General features: G+C 40.6%; 1 protein-coding gene across 5 annotated transcripts; it reads right to left on the bottom strand.

Moving 5' to 3' along the window:
- Window positions 1-240: 240 nt before the first annotated feature.
- cplane1 (ciliogenesis and planar polarity effector 1) lies at window positions 241-19,187 on the bottom strand. Of its 5 annotated transcripts, none has more exons than XM_006788900.2 (50): window positions 19,091-19,187; window positions 18,626-18,802; window positions 18,409-18,544; window positions 18,198-18,317; window positions 17,641-17,873; window positions 17,410-17,513; window positions 17,132-17,288; window positions 16,929-17,032; window positions 16,261-16,443; window positions 15,878-16,127; window positions 15,603-15,803; window positions 14,707-15,494; window positions 14,377-14,567; window positions 14,073-14,153; window positions 13,806-13,979; window positions 12,623-12,790; window positions 12,302-12,533; window positions 12,037-12,173; window positions 11,713-11,930; window positions 11,462-11,626; window positions 11,032-11,179; window positions 10,836-10,945; window positions 10,594-10,743; window positions 10,385-10,496; window positions 9,795-10,107; window positions 8,596-9,705; window positions 8,146-8,297; window positions 7,967-8,040; window positions 7,814-7,878; window positions 7,382-7,646; window positions 6,973-7,299; window positions 6,186-6,815; window positions 5,915-6,096; window positions 5,750-5,828; window positions 5,558-5,636; window positions 5,086-5,220; window positions 4,832-4,888; window positions 4,637-4,722; window positions 4,053-4,260; window positions 3,689-3,954; window positions 3,463-3,562; window positions 3,091-3,264; window positions 2,757-2,799; window positions 2,506-2,637; window positions 2,244-2,418; window positions 2,096-2,151; window positions 1,850-2,017; window positions 1,146-1,285; window positions 787-1,043; window positions 241-568 (listed from the first exon to the last, which is right to left on the bottom strand). In XM_006788900.2, the coding sequence occupies exons 2-50, from the start codon at window positions 18,704-18,706 to the stop codon at window positions 422-424; spliced, it is 9,663 nt and encodes a 3,220-aa protein (XP_006788963.2). In that variant the 5' UTR covers window positions 18,707-18,802; window positions 19,091-19,187; the 3' UTR covers window positions 241-421. The 5 variants fall into 5 exon arrangements, with proteins under 5 accessions (XP_006788963.2, XP_006788962.2, XP_035762854.2 ...); XM_006788899.2 differs by having other exon boundaries at window positions 18,626-18,754; XM_035906961.2 differs by having other exon boundaries at window positions 2,244-2,415; window positions 18,626-18,754.
- Between the last annotated feature and the right edge of the window lie 695 nt (window positions 19,188-19,882).

The following is a 19,882-nucleotide window of genomic DNA, read 5'->3' as shown; positions in this document are numbered from 1 at the left end:
CAGACTGAGATGCTTCAGCTTAAACAGGCCGTTCAAAAACCCTTCAAAGTGGTTGAATTAGAGAGGATCGCAGACATGAACATAACATTATAAATGGAAGGTGAGCAGAGGAGAGAAGAACAGCCTCAATATATTTATTATTAAGGAAGTGAAGTATGTACAAAAAAGTACAAATGTAGAAAGTTTTACACATACACAAAAATGACACAACCCTATTACGCTACAAAACTGATGACGTCATATGTAATTTATTGTTTTATTATTATTATTATTTATTTATCATTTTCATCACAGTTTAAAACACTTTGGATTTACAGTATATGCAATAGGTACATACAAATGCAGCACATTTCATTTTTCCAGCAATATTTTAAGCTATTTAAGTGTCTACATGGCACCATTTTTGCTTTCCTGGAGACACTCAGACTTCCTCTCCAGCCGCCATCCTCTCAATAGCTTCCCAATCTATTTTGCTCAGGTTGCTGCTTCCACTCTCAGAGAGATTATCCAGCCAGTCCATCTCTGATCTGGAAGCATCACCATGCTCATCCAAAAGCCCTGCCAAAGCCTGAGAAAATATTCAAATAAAAATACATTTTAACACAAAACCACATCATCTGTTTTCCCTTTAGTTACACAGAAACATTAAAATTGCTGTTTGGTTTACTTAAACTAATTAGCAATTACAGTTTTTAATTCAAGCACTGAGTGATCATAAGAGTGACTCAGAGTTGATTTTCCATCAACAGCATCTGGAAAATAGGTGGCAAAAAGTGAGGTTCTTACTATGTTAGACTGCAACTCCTCCTGCAGCCTATCGAACCCTGATCGCTCCATCTCTTCTCGCTCTTCCGGGCTTGTCTGCTCCCTCAGGATCACTCTTCTTACTGCAGTTCCTTCTGAAGAACTTCTGTTCACTTCCGTCTTTCTCTGGTACCAATCATGCTGTTCCTTACTGTGGCTCGCTGCAGGAAGTTTACTTGGGCTCTTGAGCATACCACGTTTAGTCACCTGAGACAAGCGGTCCTTTGGTAAAAAGGTCACTGAAACAAATAAATAAAAATGAATCACACAACCTAAACATTTTTCTTTTTTACAGTTTAAGCATCCATTTACTTTAATACCAATATATTTCATTACAGTACCTGGTCGGTGTAGTCCCAGTCTCCTGTGGTAATCGTCAGAAGGCCGTACCTGAACTTCAGCAAACTGTGGGCGAAGGCTGGCTGGGGTTTGTCCTGACTGGGGTTTCAGACTTCTTTTATTATTGATATCACAGTAGACTCTAGGACAGAGAAATTAACTCCATTACTATATAAAGCCTCAATTCTTTTTTTGTTTATTTTTTAATACAACGTCTCTGTAGGTACACGTCTTGGATACTCTGCAAAAGTTCTGAATTCATTCTGTAACTAGAAAAAAGGCCACAAAAGGTAACTGTGCGCTCATCTTTTAATAAATGTCAAAACAACTAGAATAACAGCTCTCACTGATAATTAAATTATTATTTACTGATGAGGATGAATATACGACAGAGGTAGTCGACAGCCCTGACCTCAACATCCTGGCACAAAGACACAGAAGCAAATGAGAGAACAACCTTGGTGTACTTCTATAGATGAACTGTTAATGCACTTGTATGATGATGATAAATTCATGGCATCATAACAGAAGCAGCCTTATTCTACTTGGGCCTTGGACCTTCAGAAAATAAAGTCCATGGGTTCACATAGTTTTCCTTGTCACTGTATATAATCTTTAAAAAAAAAGTTTACAAGGAACGTGTTCAACATTCTTATTATTCTTTAATGAGTCTGGTTCCCGGTCGAATTACTGTCACAAACGATACCTGTGAGTCCTGCCTGAGGGAGGAGCAAAGGAAGAATGTGTGGCGGAGGCCACCTGAGGTCCTTCAGGCCTTGACGAGCTTAATGTGGATGCAGGACAGGCAAGAAAGTCACTGACCAAAGAAAAAGCCTCATGGGTCCTCTTGTTGTACTGCTCAAGAAGCAGGGCCCTAATAAATCAAGAGAAATAGGTTTGCACAGGCAGACGCATTTCTTTAAGACAACGATTAAGTAAATAAAATACATACTTTTCTTTCTTCTCTCTGCTTCTCGAACTGGTCGTTCTATTTTTGGTTGCTGAATACTGAAGAGAGCAAAAAAGTAACAAAGTGAATGGGATATTTCAAATACACAGCGTGTGATAGAAACCCTAATGAAAAGGCGACTGAATCTCACCACTGCTGCTGAAGAAGAGAAAGGTTTGTGCTCCCTCTCTCTCAGGGTCTCTCTGTGTTTTTGATAAGCAGCCAGTCTTTCCCTCTGTCTTCTTCTCATCCACATCCTCAGCTCTCTTCTCTCATCCTCTGCATGATTCTGCGACATGGAGCTACTCTGCAGTTGGTCCTGCCTGCTGTGGGACATATTTAACAGCTCAGAGAAAAATCACACTTGTTTAAGTCACCATTTGAGCAGCACTCATTTTTAGTAGTCACTATACCTGCTACGGTGTGGAGTCTGTGAGGTGGACAAATCCAAGTCAGTCTGAGATAAATAGCCTTCTCTTATCAACTCGTCTAAGATTTCTGCTGTATCGGATAGCTCAGTCTGACCCAGATTCTCATCTGCTGATCTAGACATTGACAGGTAGAGGGCAGAATATTTTAATATTCAAGAGAAACGGGGAAAAAGGCAAGCAAATCAACAGCAGAAATGATAAGTTATAAGATCAATATACCAACTTCAACTTACACATGAGATATCCTGAATGTTTCATTTAACTGAGCTTCCATTCCTGTAGATAAAACATACAAGAATTATGACTTAAATAACCACGTATGCTAGTACAGCACGTCCTCCATCTATAAAGACAGATTCACAATCAGGTCAAATAGTACAGTAGTCCTCTATTAGAGAAAAATAAACATTATTATACCCAAGTTCAGCTAATTTTGGTGAGACAGAAACATAGAAACAAACAACAAGAGTGACAGCTAGTAAGTGTTATTATAAATCAGCCTGCTGTTAAATATATTTGTTGTCATTAGTGATGGTTTTTTTTTTTTTTAATTAATTGCGCGATTACTTGGTGGGCTGTTTAGGTGGGACAGACCAGCTCTGTGACCGTGAGGAGAAGTGGAATAATGAAAAGAAGTTGTTCTTTCAGGACTGGAATCAAACACAAACTCCTCTTCTTGATTTTCACCATCTTCTTGGGATTCACTCAGTTCAGGTAAAATGTCCACATCAGGTGCCCATGCTGTTAGACAATATATAACTGATATCAGCATTTGAACAGAATTAAAACAATTATTTAAGAAACAATGACACAATGTAATATCTTATATTTGAAATATATTACAAAAATAACGATTTCATTATATACTGTAACTCATTTTTTGACATGAACTAATAATGCAGATGATTTCACTACAGATGAATACATTTTAGGACGCACCTTTCTTAGGGACAGTGAGTCTGACAGTTTTCTTTACTGCTGTGGTCGTCTTCACATAAGGGACCTTCTCTGGCTTGAGCTTTTCAATAGTGTTAACCAGCTACACGAAGACACAACAGAATAACCAAGAAATTACCTATAACATAAGCATGTCAGCTGTAGATTCAATTTGTAAACTTGGGTGACATTAAAAATACAAGTAGTATAAGTACAAAACATTTTCTACCATCCCGGAGTTTGAGAAGTCCTTCTCCAAATGATCTGCAATGTTCTGTAGAGCAGCCAACTTGGAATCCAGCTCTGAGAGGCAAGAGGAGAACCTGACTATAGGAGTTGAAGAGGAGACCCTGGGTGGTTCAGAGCTCTGGGTCTTTATAGCCTGAAGGATCTCAGAGTCAGACAAATCAACTGTCTCGCTGTTTAGTGGAGTGTTTCTCTCGGAAACCCTGCTGGGTTCAATGTGGCTGACTGAAGGGGACTCCTCAGGAATATCTAAAATATACAAAGATATTTGGAAGAATAGCAGTGGTGTGCTTTAACAGCGGCATGACAATTTTCAGTAGACGGAACTCTATAAAACGTATAAAGACCTGGTTGTGTCGTGGGTTTCAGGAGATTCTCTGGAATTGTGGATGCCGGTTGCGGAACGGCACCGACATCATCACCCCTGATAACAGAGGTTGCAAGAACATGAAGCTGAGCAGATGTAGGTGAAGAAGGGTGGATGAATGGAAGATCCTGACGGTGCCTCCTTTCCTCAATATCTAAGACACTTATGAACTGGCGGCTGCCCACATCCTGAAAAAACAAACAAAGAAAACAAACAAAAAGATACTTTAAGCAACCTCCTGATGAAATATAATAAAAGGGGTAAAAGTGTGCATAAATCATATGAACTTAATACATTATAGTGACTGCATGAAAAGACCTGCATACTTTTATTTACTGATTATATGACAGGCATTAAAGGAGCATCTATGCTGAATATATTCAGTGCATCCAGGTAATAACAGACCCTTTTTCCACAGCAGCTATTTTTACATGAAACAGCAGGTTAAAAAATATACTGTTGTATTCAAATATAGCTGTACAATCCAAAAGCACAATTTACTGTAGCTAAAAATTATAATGCTCCTTTATTTGGTGAATCCAGCATGTATTCCAAGGATCTTACCAAAACTTTGTCTTCCTCCTGTCTTGGCTCCTTGGTGTTCTGAATAGTGACTTCACTGCACACCCGGAAATCCCCAGAATTTTGTGCTAGGTGGAGAACACAAACATATACACCCACAGATATTCTCAGTTGTATCATATAATAAATAAATAATCAGACCGTTATCACTGACCCTGCAAATTCAAAGAGACTTACATTTAGGGCTGCCAGCCTGGACAGATACAGCTTTATCCACAAGCTTGGGAGTATAACCTGAAAGAAGAAGAAGAAATGCTAAGATTTTTAGCTATAATTCAAGTTTTTCTTTAACTGTTTATGCTAACTATTTATTATGAATAAAAACAGTCAGGCTGTTAAAGAAATTTCATTCAACTACAAATAAATGTAAGCTGTGTAGTAACTTTACAACCATGTAAAACCATTGCATCAACACTTTAACTTTAACTCACTTGGATCTGTGTTGGTGGAAGCATCATGGCACTCTGGGGGCCGTTTACATGTGGAAGCAAAGGCATGGAGCTCAGCTGAAGTGGACATAACCCTGTCCAATAATCTCTGACCAGTCAGTGAAGAGTCAAAAGATTCTAGGAGTTAACAAGAAGCAGATCAATAAAACTGCAAATGGGACATAATATATGATATTGTCTCATCAAGAATGTCCTTATCTCCTTGTTCTTATTTCTGAGGAAATTTTTAAAGAGTCTGAATAATTATTGCTAGTTCAGAAGAGATTTTTAAAACAATATTACTTCTCCGCGATTTCAAAAAGAAAGCATACATTTTGTGGCTCCTGGCATCTACAGAGGTGCTTTAATACTCTGAAACTGGAAACTCAACAGTGCCAAAACCTACTAACATACAGTAAGCATGCAATGTGTGTTTATCGCTGTAAATATCAAGTGTTGTGCATTTAAGACCAACCAGGAAGAATGGGAATATCCTGTTCAGGGATAATCTCTTTGGCAGCTGCAGGCTCTTCACTCACAGGAAGTTCAGCTGGCTAAATATATAAACATACGTAAAAACATAATAATGAAGCAAACATATGATGAGTGTATTGTAACTTAATATCTATTAAGCACAAAAAACTTTTTGGAATTAATATCATTCTACCTCATGTGTAGGAATGATGGAGTCATTTGGTCTGAATGTGACCTCAGTTTTTCTCGCCTTCCCCTCTCTCCTCTTCAGCCTAGAAATGACACAAAATGATATATAAGTAAAATAGTGACCAAAAAAGGGGGGAAACCACTTAATATAAAACTATTATGTGTTTGCCTCTTGCTGGAGATAGAGGTGGAAGAAGTGGGGTCTCTTCTAGTTGTTTCAGCAGATGGGTCTACTCTAAGTAACTGCAGCCGAGCCTCTTCAGCATTCGGGTTTCTCTTCACTAAGTTAGTCAAATCTTCCATTGAAAAGAGACGAGTTACATGGGTTGAAGCAGTGGCCAAGGGTAACTTCTGTGGGACAGGCATCCATCAATAAGCTATAACACAAGATACAGCGGTACCAAATGTGAAAATCAGGACGTTTGTGAAGCACTGCTTACCATTTTTGGTTCAGATTTAATATGCAGAAGTTTGATCGCAGGTGCTTCTCTAATTGGAGCTGCAATCAAAGGAGGATGTCTGGGAGAAGAAGGCAATCTGGGGAAGGTGATGTTGCTTTGAGAAACAGACTGTACGTGCAGAAGGCGAAGACCCTGCAGTGCTGCAGGTGTGTGAGCTGGAAAAGCGGGAAGGAGTAGGGAGAACTCTTGACCTCTGGACTGCTCCGATGGCCAAATCTGATTTTGAGAGTTTCTGGGAGTAGGATTGTGTGGAGGATTAAAATTCAGCTGTCTTTTTGAAACTGAAGACCTGTCTGCTTTCTTTAAGGTGGTTTGGTCACTGTGCTTAAACTTTTTCTGATCAAATTTTGAGGTTGCAGGATTTAAAGTGTGCAATGCTTGGGGGTTTTGGGCCGGATAACACTGCGGGGCATTCTGCTGGGGTAACTTCAGGCCCAAAACCTGTGGAACAGAGTCATTTTGGTTGCTACCATTACAAGGCTGCAACACAGGAGTGCTGTGAACAGTGTCTGTAGTGGTGAGAAGGCCCTCGGAGGAGGGGATTAACTTCCTGCTCTCAAACAGCTGAACGTCTGCCGAGTCCGCCTGGACGGACAGTGGCTGCATTTCCTGAAGAAACAAGGACTTATTTCAAACTTGGTTTCACTGTGTTGCAAGCATTATTCACACAGAAAAGCAATATGTTAAATTTTTTCTAAAATTAATGAATTTCTCTGTTTTTAGGATAAATAAATATATTGGTTTATCTTATCTTATCTTATCTTACCTGAAAATTTACACTGGTTGTACTAGACAGCAGAGCTTTTGTCTGTGTCTGTTGATTGGCAGGCTGGTCTGCAGGTCTGCATGTATGGGTGTGAATGAACTGGGTATTCTTGGATCCTGAATATGCCTGTACTGGATGTGGCACAGAGACGGTAGCTTGATTGGGTAAGGCGCTTGGTTCAGGAACGAACCTGGTAGTGGAAGATGATGGCACATTAGGGTCTGAGGAGTTCATGTCTGGGTGGGTCGAAGAAGCACTCTGCTGGGCAAGTTGTAGGTTGGCAAATGTAACTCCTAAAACCTCTCTAAGACTCATGTAGTTGATATGCTGCAATGAAAGGACAAATACGCTCAGTTCAGTGTTAATCTTTTGAATCCAATCCTTCCCTTTTGGTTGGTCCCATTTTTACCTGAACCAGCCTGAATAAGTCTTCACCCAGACGTTCTCTCATTGGTGGAATGTGGGTGGTTGACGGCTGATTGGAGTTTGGAGAATATGCAGTGGCTCCACTAGCTGTGGAGCTTTGTGGATCAAAGTTTGAAGGAGCTACAGATGGTTTGGGGGGTGGCATGCCAGCTGAATCAGAAGTTTCTGCCTGGACTGTAGCCTCAGACTGTATAATGGAAGGAGCAGGAGGCTCTGGGTGTGGAGGTTCTTGTATGCTTCCAGCATGACTGTACAGGAAATTTCACCAATAATTTTGCATGCTTAGATTTGCAGAGATACAAATAAATTTTAGAAATGTCTGAGAAACATGCATTACTGAACAAATTAAATGTTCTCCTCTGAGAAAACAGTGTCACCATTATATATAGTTATAGGTATAGGTATAATAACTTACACAGAGGTGGAACTGGACATATTGTCAGTTTTTTCTGAGCAGTCTATGTCTGCAAGCTTTAAACTCTGAAAACAAAAAAAACAACAATCATATTGTCTTTGACAGTCACGATGATAGAGATGAATACTGGGAATTTTAACAGAGAATACTAACCATGTCGGGTGTGCAGCTTTTTCCACTGGAACCAGAAGACAACACATCCAAGCCCTCACTGTCACTGTGCTTGCCTAGAAATATAATATAAATCCATTAGTATTTTCTCTTTAAAAAACAAACTAACAAAAAACTGTGTTATGGCAGCCTTCATGTTGCAGTATAACATAGCTTCATACAGTCTTTTTCAGGTGTAACATCTAAGTCATCGAGAGATGGCTGTATTGGACTTGACGGTCTGTGTGGCGCATCAAAAGTCAGCTGATTCTGGACAGCAGGGAGAGGACTCTGGTGACTCTTCAGCTCTTCTGGTTCATCTATATGAGAACCACTGCAAGGAAGAAAATAAGAACGACTCACTGGAGAGGCAGCTAAATGGCACAGAGGACCAACAGAACAGCAACATGTAGGAAAAAGTAGGACAGGAGGCACTAACTAAACACAACCCAGTTTTATAAACTGATCAAGACTTATCTATCAAAGACTAGATTTCATTTGGCCACCTATAATCCAAAATAAACTGACTGGCAAGTACAGACTGGTTCGATAAAGACATCCTCTGAATGTGTGTCAGTCCAGTTTGTTTAATATAGAAATTTATGACTGTAAATAAAATATTGGGCACTCACATGGATAGTTCTCCTTGCTGTAGATTTTGATCTAGACCAGTGACAGGAGTGTTAGCTGATCCGGGGTAGCCTGTGTCAACACTGCTCTCTCTTTCTAGCTTACTTTCCACCTCAGGCTGCAGCACAGGGGCTACTGTCCGTTCCATTTCTGGGACTCGGAAGTGGGCGCTAAAGCAGTCCATCCCAAGTTGAGCGGTGTACCTGCGCTCCAGCAAACTGAGGGAAGTAAGGATGGCAGGTGCTGAGGCTTTGACACGAATCACTACACCTTCATCTGCTGTTCGTCCAACTTTTCCTGCTTTATCTTTCTTTACTCTACCATGATGCCCCATTAGCGCCCTTTTGTCAGCCCAGCGAACCATCCACTCCAGCAGCCTGCCCAATTCTGGAAACTTAGATTCCAATCGAGTATCCAAGCCCTGCTGCAATTCAGTTACAGCTTCCACAGACACTGAAGGACTAAATATGTTATCTGATGGCTGTGCAGTGGTTAAGGCACTTTGAATAGGAGCCCTCCCAGAGAGCCCTCCCATCACTCTTTGGTCTAAAGGCACACTGCTTTGCTGTCGGAGGCCAAACAAACCTTTTTGCCGCCCTATTCTCCGTCCAGGATGAGAACTGGCAGAAGGGTTAGACCTGGTTATGGGGGTTTCATTCCAGACAGAGGAAGTTTGCAGTTCAGGTGTTGTGCCATGTTTTACAGGTCTGTAGCAATAACCAGCTCTGAATACAGGTGGATCATGGCCTGGGTGTTTTCTTGCTGGATTGAGCCCATCTCTTTGACGACGATGTATGGTGGTGAGCACGTCAAAGGTGAGAGAATGCAACTCCTTCTTCCTCAGCTCAGAGCAGTAGCCCTTAAACAAAGGTAGTTCACTGCTCAAGTCCCCACCATCGGTACTATCCTTCTCTAGCACGTAGCTGAGGAAGAGCTCCAGGAAACTCAAGTACTCCTCATCCTCCAGCTCAAACTCCCAGGTCCCAACCACTGGTGGGGAGGGCTCCTTTATTTTCTTGGCACTGCCTTGGTTACTCTCCTCTTGAATTACGCTTTCAATCTTAACAGCAGTCTTCTTTTCATTTTCTCTTTCCTTCTCCTTTCTTTTGACTCTGAAACAATCACATAACGCAAAATAAGATACAAATAAGACACACAACACCACAGAATAATGGCAGTGATAGTATTTCACACTGCCTACCCGGTCATAGCTCTAGAATACTGTTCAGGAGAGACTGCCCCAGATGTATCATCTGTTGTGTCTCCATCAATTCGCATTGATGGGAACCCACAGTCAGTTATGGTGCTGGTACTCAGACTTGTACCCAATGACAGCTGCCCTAACATGGCCATCCCATGTTCCTGATCATCCTCCTCTTCATCCTCTTTCTCCCACAGATTGAGCACAGGGGGAGCCAAGTGCCTTTCTACTCGTGCCAGATGTTTCCTTCTTTGCCTGTGTTTGTCTTGAATGAGAATCACCATGAGCTCGTTGCCTTCTTCTTTTTTCCCATCTAGGAATCAGATATTACACAGAGAATCAGCATCCAGTTATCACGTGTTTTCAACAGAAATCAAAGCTCAAACACTACTATTATGACTTGTTTTAAAGACCATAATAAATTATTATACGGGCATCACATCTGGCCTTTTAAAATATAAGATGAAGGCTTTCACTGCCTTCTATGCATTTAAAATGTTAAAAGAAGGATTAAAGCCAAAAGCTATTAATTTCTTTAAGTGTTGCACAGCACTTCAAAGCAACTTGCAAACAAAAAGTGGGGTCTGTACCAAGCACATTGCACTGCCTCAGCCTCTCCAACAGTGAGTTATACTTTTCTCTCAAAGGGACTCTGACAGACTCTTTCTCCTCTGGGAAGGCTTTTACAAGTGTGTCTGCAACCTAAGAAAAAAGAAGACAAACCAAAGAATGAAAAATGTAGTCACTAGAGTGTCTTTCATCATAAGATACCATGTATAATTAGACAAGGGATTGTCACCAGAGACACAGGAGGCAGTTCAGACATGAGGCTGAGCAGTATGTCTTGAAGAATTTCATCAGCACTAAGGAAGCGTGAGAAAGGCAGAAGTCGACAGGCCCAAAGGAGAGCATCAACACAGGCAGAATTCACTTCAGAATCTCCAGAAAACTGAGGAGCATAAATATACAAGAGCATTTAGAAGGCATCAGTGGCTAAAGAATAGAGAATAAATTGCACATTCACACTCAAAAAAAGTGTACCTTTTCATCTGTAACATGCTCTCTGGCAGCCTGATACCTCCTGCAACATATTGAGAGCTGGTCTCTGACATGAAGCATCCAGCATAGAGCACACAGCTCCCTGAAAACAACTTCATAGCAGAAATATGGTTAATACATATCACCTGAAACTAGATCATCACCAATTATATCCAGCAATTTACTATTAGCATCTTACTAATAGTCTGAATGATGTCAGAGTCCAGGTGACCATCATTATTCGGCCCCCTTCTGAAAAAAACACTACAAGTGATGGACTTCATCAATCCCTCTGGGAAAGCCTTTTCCTCCTCAGCAACAGATTGATAAGAATACTTCTTCTTGATCTGATTAAAGATAGAAAAATGTTTACCACCACCTATTCCACAGGACATGATCGACCACATTATTTTGTCCATATGCATAACGAACCAATGAAGATCTATTAAAACAAGAAAAGGGTAGGCAGTGAGACAAAAAGCATTTTCATGTGTCTTTTAGAACACACTCGTATTACAAAATTGTAAACAAGAAAAAAAATATTTTTAATTATCTAAATCATTCATTCAAACTAGAATATCCCACTTCTTTTAGCAGCATTTTAAGCCCTTCCTTAAGCAAAGAAATACCTTGTGTAGCAGGTGTCTGGCACGGCGCAGAGAGCTGATGTACCACTGAGCAGCAGGACGGCAACACCGGCCAGATCTTAGGAGCAACACTAATCTTTGAAGATCCATAGAGACTTTGTGTCGACATGTGATTTCTGCAAACTGCCCCTCTGTCCCTATTTGATCCTAATCATAAGACACACGCACAACATTTAGCAGACAATTATCCTGTGAATGTACCATATGTAAACACTGATCTTCTATTAATGCACCTGTGTGTTGGGAGAAGGCTGTGGACAGTAGAGAGGTGGGGAGGGAAGATACAGTCCACTGGGCACCAAGGTAGGTAGGGAAGAACACAGGTCTTTGGCTTTGTCCAGCAAGGTAGACAAGGGTGAAGATAAAACATTCAGTCCTGCAATGACTGAAGCTTTCAGAATCTCCTGTATGGAGATCTGTAACAGGTCCCAGTCTTCTCCTTCCAAAGGATCTTAAAAAACAACCACGCAAAGACAAAACAATAGCACAGACAGCGAGGTTAAAAGGTCGATCCCATGTGCATTGGGATCACCTCATAGAAGTCAGGTCTCACTAACCTGATAAGCTCTTGTCAGCATCTTTATCAATGCAATCTTGGGAGGCAGTCTTGTTGCCCAGAAAAGACTCCAACTCCGCCTGAAAAATGCTTTCTGGTTCTAAAGCTGCTGGCAGGTGGAGCTCTCTCCTCCTGAGCCTGTCATAAAACATGTCACAGGGAAAAATAAAAATACACAAATATTGAAGTCCATCCATCTGCTTATGCAGCCTAATATATGATATTCTAAAAACATCAGCCTGCTTGTTATACATTTTTAAACTGACCGAGTGAAGTCAAAATGGTTGGTGCAGTAACTGGTGTACGCCAAGCTCAGAGACACTGCTGTTTTCCAGTCCCCCAGATGATAAGCTAACCAAACAGACTCAGGAAGTAGACCCCCTATCAGGAGCAGGTCCTGAGCATAGTCCACTGTCCATACTTCTGAAAGATGCTGCTGTCGAACTGCACGAGCCACCTCCTCTTGGCACAACGACACCACACGCTCAACACTAGGGGCTGAGGAAAGACATATTACATGATACAACAATACATGTTATGAATAAATCATAATAAATTTTTGACTGATGAGTAAGTTGTCAACACACCATGAGGTAGATGTAGTGGAGGCAGAACTACGACATTGTGAGCGGGCAGGACGAAGAGCGGCTGGTTGGTGAAGTAAGAGGCCATGAATCTCCCCAGTGTCTGAACCACCGCAAAGGCAGCGTCATTGTGAAGGTCCATCGGGAGCCATGGGCAAGGAAGAGAATCTACTGCAGGGTGTGAAGGCAGAGATAATAAATAACATCTTCTATTTACAGTGATTTGGTTACTTGATCTCTGCATATAACCAGTAAATTAGAATTATGGTTTGTCTAAACTATATGTCAGATAGTCAGATGAAGTCAGTTTTCCCACTATTATCTGACATTAATACTCCCCTCAGAATTGTATGAAAATAAAGTTTTCATGACACTTCATGTGTACAGTAACACTATTAATGTCTTTATAGAGAAACAGTCTGAAAATGTGTTCAATTTTCCTGTCTTGCCACCCTTCTACTGGCAGCTGGTTTTCATATAGAACTCATATAAACACATTTGATTTCCACTGTGGTCAAATTGTGCTTTTTAAAGTTATTCTGAGAGACTGTAACCTACTGCCTATCTATGAGACATAAAGGCAGACAGTAAACTCTGCCTTAAAGCAGCTTTTAAAGCCTGGTCTTGTAGACAGAGAGATGTATGTGAATGTCGAATCAAAGTATTTCATGCTAATGACTCTTTTTATGTGCACCCTGCATGCTTTAAAGCGTGAGGTAATATAAAATGATGTACTGCATGCAGCAGAATATGGTCACAGAACAATCTGCAGTAACTGTGTGATAGATCACATCAAGAACAAAAAAGTACACTACTGCCCTAAAACTTTGTTAAATGTAATAAGACCTGCTATCACATATATTTACTGCCTTGTTTTTCCTCATTTTCCTTTGGTCTGTTTATCAAATAATGTCTGTTCTGGGTCATCTGTTGTTTAAAACCATCTGTTGTAATTGCTTGCATTACAACAGTTTAGCAGCACATTTTGCGACCTTTCCTCTGTTCCGTTCTTGGATTTTCTAATCTGATCTAGTGAACTGATCTTTTGCCTCCAAATATCACATTTCCATTGATAAATAATGAACACTATCCCTGTTAAAAACAAACAAGCCTAACTGCAAAGGATTTATTAGTAAGTTTCCAACAATGGCTTTAATTACTTAACATCTTCATTCTCGAAACTTACTCAAAGATGAGGTTTTGGAGGTCACGCTGTCCTTCTCCTGTCGAGCCCTGTACAGTATCAGCTGAGACATGTGGTCCCCCAGCTGCTGGGCTTCTTTTAGTTGGTACTGTGATAGCAGACTATACAGGAGAGCCAGACAAAGCCGTGTCTGCTGAAAGACACTACGATCACGACCTAACAAGAGAGGCATATAATGACTATTTTAAACTGACTGTGACTATGCAGTCTGGTGCCCTAATGTAAAACCTGAAATATACTTGTTCTTACTTTTGTCACTCTCTTGACAAATCTGTAACCGCCACACATCGGCACTTTCCGGGTATAAGCCACACAGGAAAAGATGTTCACCTAGTGCAACAAAGGACAAACTTTTAGTTAAACAACACCCACACAAGATGCACTATTTCTGTGTGCTTATTTTGTTTTTTAATACATAAAGCGTAACTGTTATATTTGGTAATATTTGGTTAAAAAAATAACTTTTTGTTTCTTTTTGGGTTTTTTCACTTTCTGTATCTGGCATCAGAGTTACGTTTGAAAAAATACTGTAGTTATCCATCCTGCTCCATACCTGGATAACTCAGCAGTGCGGGGCCCTCTTCTAGTCTTTCTCCAATACTCTGCAGTGCTGTCTGAATCTGGGACATGATGACAGACAAATGCTGATCTTCCTCGTCCCAGCCATCACAGCCTTTAAATCTTTTTAGTTCTTCTTTATACTGCTGGGTGACCCTGTACACCAGCTGCCACACTCCCAACAATCTGCCCCAAACAAAAAACAATAAAATCAAATTCTGTAAGACTTTGATAAAGCCTTATATTCAGTGGACGACATGAAATTTAGTGGCTAAAGCTAAGCTTTGCTTATAATTACTGATGTAGAGAAAAGGTCTGTTCCAACCTGCTGGACGGTCGCTGAGGAGCAGGTTGAGCTTGAGGTACAAAAATTGATTTCTCCTCTTTCTCATCCTGTAACTGAGGCACATGATATATATCTGAAGACGAGAGCTGCGGGGGATGTGAAGCAGATTGCTTCTCAATAGAGGGCCAGTCAGATTCTTGCTGCAAGCAGTAAGTGTGGTCAAGAGAATCAGAGATAAGCTCCAATATAAGCATGACTCTGGATAGACTTTCAGATGATACCAGGCATTGGCTCATGTGTTTGGAGTCAGGATGAGGGTTTAGAATAAGGCATATTATCTGTTTCGTAAACTCCACCATCAGCCCTAAGCAGTTGGGCCCATCTGAGTGAACAGTATCCCAGGAAAGGAAAGAAAAAAGGGTCTTGATGAGCTGTGAGAGCCAAGTAAATGGCGAGGTATTCATTCTTCCTGTATGGATGACAGAGTTGGGTACCAAATGGAGTAAAGCAGCAAATCGAACCACAAAGTGGAGGGTGCGCCTCAGCAGAGGAGCTCTGAGTTCCACTGCACTTCCAAGAGAGATGCCAAAGGCCCACGCAGTCAACAGTCTACTCTGGATCTTCCCAAGTTTATGGTGAAGAAGAGTCTCCCTCTCCATTTCAACAGAGTCAGTTTCATAATCTTGGCCAGTAACAAATGAGGTGTCAGCGTGTGTCTCTAGGGCATGGATCGTGTCAAACATTGATGCAAACTCCAAACAACCACCATCCTCCACATGAGAACCGGCAGGAAGTCCATCTAGATCAGAGTCATCTTCAAAGACAGCCTAGGAAGCCACACACACAAACAGCAGATTAAAACAGTCAGGACACATTATAAATTAGTGTTACCCAGACTAAAACAAGAAATTTCTCTCTAATAATATGTGACTGACTTGTATGTTTTCAAGAAGCTCCTTTGTGCCACCCAGTGTCTGCTGGTCCAGCAGAAATTGAGGCAAAGTGGATCCTTTTGTGGCTGCTGAAATGAAAGAGCCTGTGGTCTTGGGTCGACATGTACTAGTGGGACTGAATACATCCAGGCTGAGGTCCAGATTCAAGCAGGATACCGAGTCCAACCATGCCTTTACATGACTCTAGAAATAACAAATATAAGTAAATTATAGTGCTTAGAGTACTAATAATTTTCTAAAAGTCCTGGGATAATTACTTGTGATTCATCCAGCATTCGGCTGGTCTTCTCAAGATCTTTTCTTGTGTCCTTAAGAAGTGTTTTTAGTAACAGGGCAGGAGAAGGCCTGTCTAACACCCTCATCACTGTGGCCATGTAACCATCAGACACAATGAGATACAACAGTCGTGGATGCCAGGTCACAGAATACCGCTGTCTCATCACGTCCCGCACAGACAAACTGGAGCTGGACAAAGAGGCTTCCCCATTCCTTGTAGACATGGGTGGACTTCATAGAGAAATATAATATCAGCACAGAAATTAGAACAAAATAAAGAAAGGGAACATATGCTCAAACCAATCAACAACTTCTCAAATGGAGTAGTAAGTGACAAGCACGACAGCCTTTAAATAAAGTATACCGGTAAGTGACGAGAGGGTGCAGGGGTAGGAAGTGTGCAGGTCCAAAGTCGACATTGCAACCAGAGCTTGTTAAAGTGAGCAGACCCCCAAGGCGAGCCAGCATAAGAAGAGAGCCTCGCTTCAAAACACATGCGAAGAAAAGGCCTCCAGGGGACCAGCTGACACTGCCCACCCAATAGGACCTGAAAGAGAAGAAATGCAATTAGTTTCAGCTCATTTTTACATATATAGCACCAAATCAACTCTAACAAGTGACTTTACATATTATGGTGAAGGCTACATAATGTTATAAATAAACTCCCGTTTCATAAACACTTAGAGATGACAAATAATGCTATTTTAACATGAGAAAACCTCACACGGGAGCTGAGATAAGAATCATTCCAACAGAGATCCCAAAATACTTTCAACCACAGAGAGCCTTGTGTGATACATCACACCATTTAGTAGTAGTGGCAGTCTTGATTGCACTTCTTGGCAATTTTGACACATTTGTACATATATAGTTGATTTCTCTTCCTGGGATGCTGGGAAGGGATCATGCAATGCTGTTTATTTCTTGTAAATACCGTACAATCTAGTAACGAGTCTTAAATAGAAGTTTTCTCGCAAATTTAACTGGATGACTGTCGCACAGTGCAAATAATTTTTACTTGTACACACTGACCTTATGTATTTGGAGGGGATCTCCATTTTCTTACTTCCACATCCTCCGAGGCCACTTGATATCGAGACAAAATTCTGCATGCTCACAAAGAGGACCTGTGTAGCCTAAATTCCAACAGGCAACACACGTTTTGATTTATGTTTCTACTGAGCAATGGACCTAAAAAATGTAGATGTGAAAAAAGAAAGAAGCTACATGCTCACCTTAGGTTTCCTCTGGTTCAGAACAATGGCTAACAGTCGGCCGTCTGGTGAGAAGGCTGGCACCAAAGCCCCTCTGGACTTGACTGGTTGGCACGGTGGAGTGAGACGAGACATGGGATATGTCTTAGTGACCCACTGTATCCTGTATCCCACAGAACTAAAAGGAAAAAAATAGTCCTTTTAGTTCTATATGTTTAGTATTTAAATTTACTATTTAAATGTTTTGAATTATATTTACTCAAGGAGAGTCTTACTGTTACAGCAATGTGTTCACTCACCCTGATTTCACGTGACCTTCTTTCCATTTAATCTTAAGGCAAGTGATAACAAGCTTCTTCCCAGATGTGAAAACAAAGGCAGATAAGCAGCTATCACCCATAACCTTAGGTAGTTTGGATGACAAAAAAACATATAAGATCTCGAGACAATAAGAAATGATAAGAAGGTCTTTAAAATGCTTTTGTTGATTTAAATATGGCACAAATATGGATTCTGTTTAGAAACCAGACCTCTGTCTTGACAAAAATTGTGTGCTGGGATGCTTCTTTGTCTTGGGAAGAAGGCAGGATGGTGTCTTCTAGGGACTTTATCAGAGCCCAGTGTCCTTTGACTGGACCATCTCGCAATCCTGTCAAATCCTTCACGTCTATACATTCCCACAGGAAAACTTGCCCAGTTATGGCCACCAATAGCACACGTGTCCCATCACAGGAAACCTGGAGGGACAGCCTTGTGGAATTCCCTGTGAAAATATCGGATCGGATAATTTTGTTACAGATGTTCACTACATATGTGTGTGTGTGTGTGTAATCTATACAAATAGAATAATTAGTTAGGTGCCTAGAACAGTTAGGATAAGTAAAACTAAGATATTCATACAGTGCAATGATAAATTAAAAGGAAATATTCCAAAGTTAAAGCAATACTTTGTTCAGTATAAACAAGATATTTAAAGTGATGCATATAAAGGTCCCACAACGGATTTATACAATTTATTGAAAACTTTCAAATACTACACAAGTCCAACTATTTTGCCTCTTGATGTCTTTATAAAATACACACATACCCTGAAAAGAAGTAATTATCTGAACTATTTCTGGGACTCCTGTAGCAGTCTTCAGCAAATCTTTATCCCGGTTCCACAGAAACACTTCTCCAGAGACCAAAAGACCACAAAGCCACATACCTGGAACAAAAGCCAAGAACAAGATAAATTTCTTAGCCAATAATTAGAGCTAAATACATTATTTTGCTTCGAGTTGACATACTAAGCTCACCGTTTTGCGATGAAGCCATTGTCACAACATTGTTGAGCAAAGGATGGAGTTTAGGAGTTCTCTTCTTGGTATGACCAGACACCATGTTAATTTCACTGATCCTCTTGTCATCCAACAGAAACACAGATTCCTTCTCCTGAAGAGCCATGACACCTGCTTGTAAACATATTTTGTATGTCTATAGAAATGTATTTTCGTAAAAATGAATTCCCCTCACCTGCCCGAGCCAGCAGAAGCGCGGCCATGGTTTCTTCCGTTTGATGCTGGATGACAGAACAACTTCCAACTTCAGCTCCATATTTGAAAGACAGCATCAGTGCTTCCTTGTGACTGTGCATTCAGGAAACTGTAACGGCAACACAGTGTATTTTTCCAGACGTAGTCGTAAATCTCCCTGCGATACGATACGATACGGTAAATAACGTGCTCACTGCAAATGTATTCATTATATTAAATTAACGTTGCTCAAAACCAATAGCAACAACAACAAAGACGGGGGGAAACATTACTGTAGGTAACGGTATGATTAACATGAAAAAATAGCGTTAGCAGCCTAGCTGGTTCTGTTTAGTGCGCAGAGACGAAGTCCCTAAAAAGCCTAACCTGAATATTTAAAGTACATTGGCTATATTCACTGGTTATCTTCAGACTAAGCGATGCTGAGAATTTTATTATAACTTACCTATTTGGAATTTATACCGTATATAATCACGAAATATTTCGAAACTCCCTCCGCTTCAGTAGCCAGAATTGCTTCCCATGATCCTCCGGGAGGAAGCTTCAGCGCGTTGCCGTAGGAACGTGACGGCAGCTGTGGCAGACGCTCTCCGCTCCCTCCATGTTTTTAACTCTGTGCGTCCCAAATCCTCACAGCTGTTATTTTGCTCGTGAAAGATATACAGCTTCATGTCACCCCTGGAAGCTGAACATATTCTAAATTTCCTCTCTTCCATTCGTCATGACGTTTATATGACTTTCTGGCTCGTGGTCATGCCAAATGTTGTATTTTTTTTAATACTAAAACACTGCAGCCTGAACATTGGAGGGACATTTTGTTACCGTTCTGTCGTGCGGAATAATGCTTAAAAAACAAACAAACAAAAGGGGTTAACTTCCAAAGTTATTACAGTGAAGTCAAGCTAAACTAAAAAGAGTAAAAATGCGTCTTAATTAGCTGACATAAAACAAGACCAGACCATCTCTTAACCTTGCCTCATTTCTCTCCAAACTGCTCAACCTAAGCTGTCCATCTGATATACTCGGTCTAGGCTCTTTACCTTACAATATAAATAACCTTTCCGGTGATTGCTGTTATAATTTGGTCAAAATAAAATTGAATTGAATTGAAATGAATTGAAGAATATTACAAATGAATTAATAAAGTGAAATGGCAAAATTGACTCTGGCCAATACTGAAATTAAACCATGTACAAAACCTGAAAATATGGAAAAATACAAAATTAGAATAAATCTA

This window comes from Neolamprologus brichardi, chromosome 7 (genome assembly GCF_056152115.1).
Source record: "Neolamprologus brichardi isolate AB-2024 chromosome 7, ASM5615211v1, whole genome shotgun sequence".
Lineage (NCBI taxonomy): Eukaryota > Metazoa > Chordata > Actinopteri > Cichliformes > Cichlidae > Neolamprologus > Neolamprologus brichardi.
This window is presented reverse-complemented; position numbering and strand designations above follow the sequence as displayed.

Coding starts and splice junctions, on each gene's coding strand:
- cplane1 (XM_006788900.2), bottom strand. CDS start 18,706: ATGGAGCTGAAGTTGGAAGTTGTTCTGTCATCCAGCATCAAACGGAAG. Junction 1,286..1,849: donor CCCTCAGGCAGGACTCACAG/GTATCGTTTGTG, acceptor TCTCTGTCCTAG/AGTCTACTGTGATATCAATA. Junction 1,044..1,145: donor ACTGGGACTACACCGACCAG/GTACTGTAATGA, acceptor TATTTGTTTCAG/TGACCTTTTTACCAAAGGAC.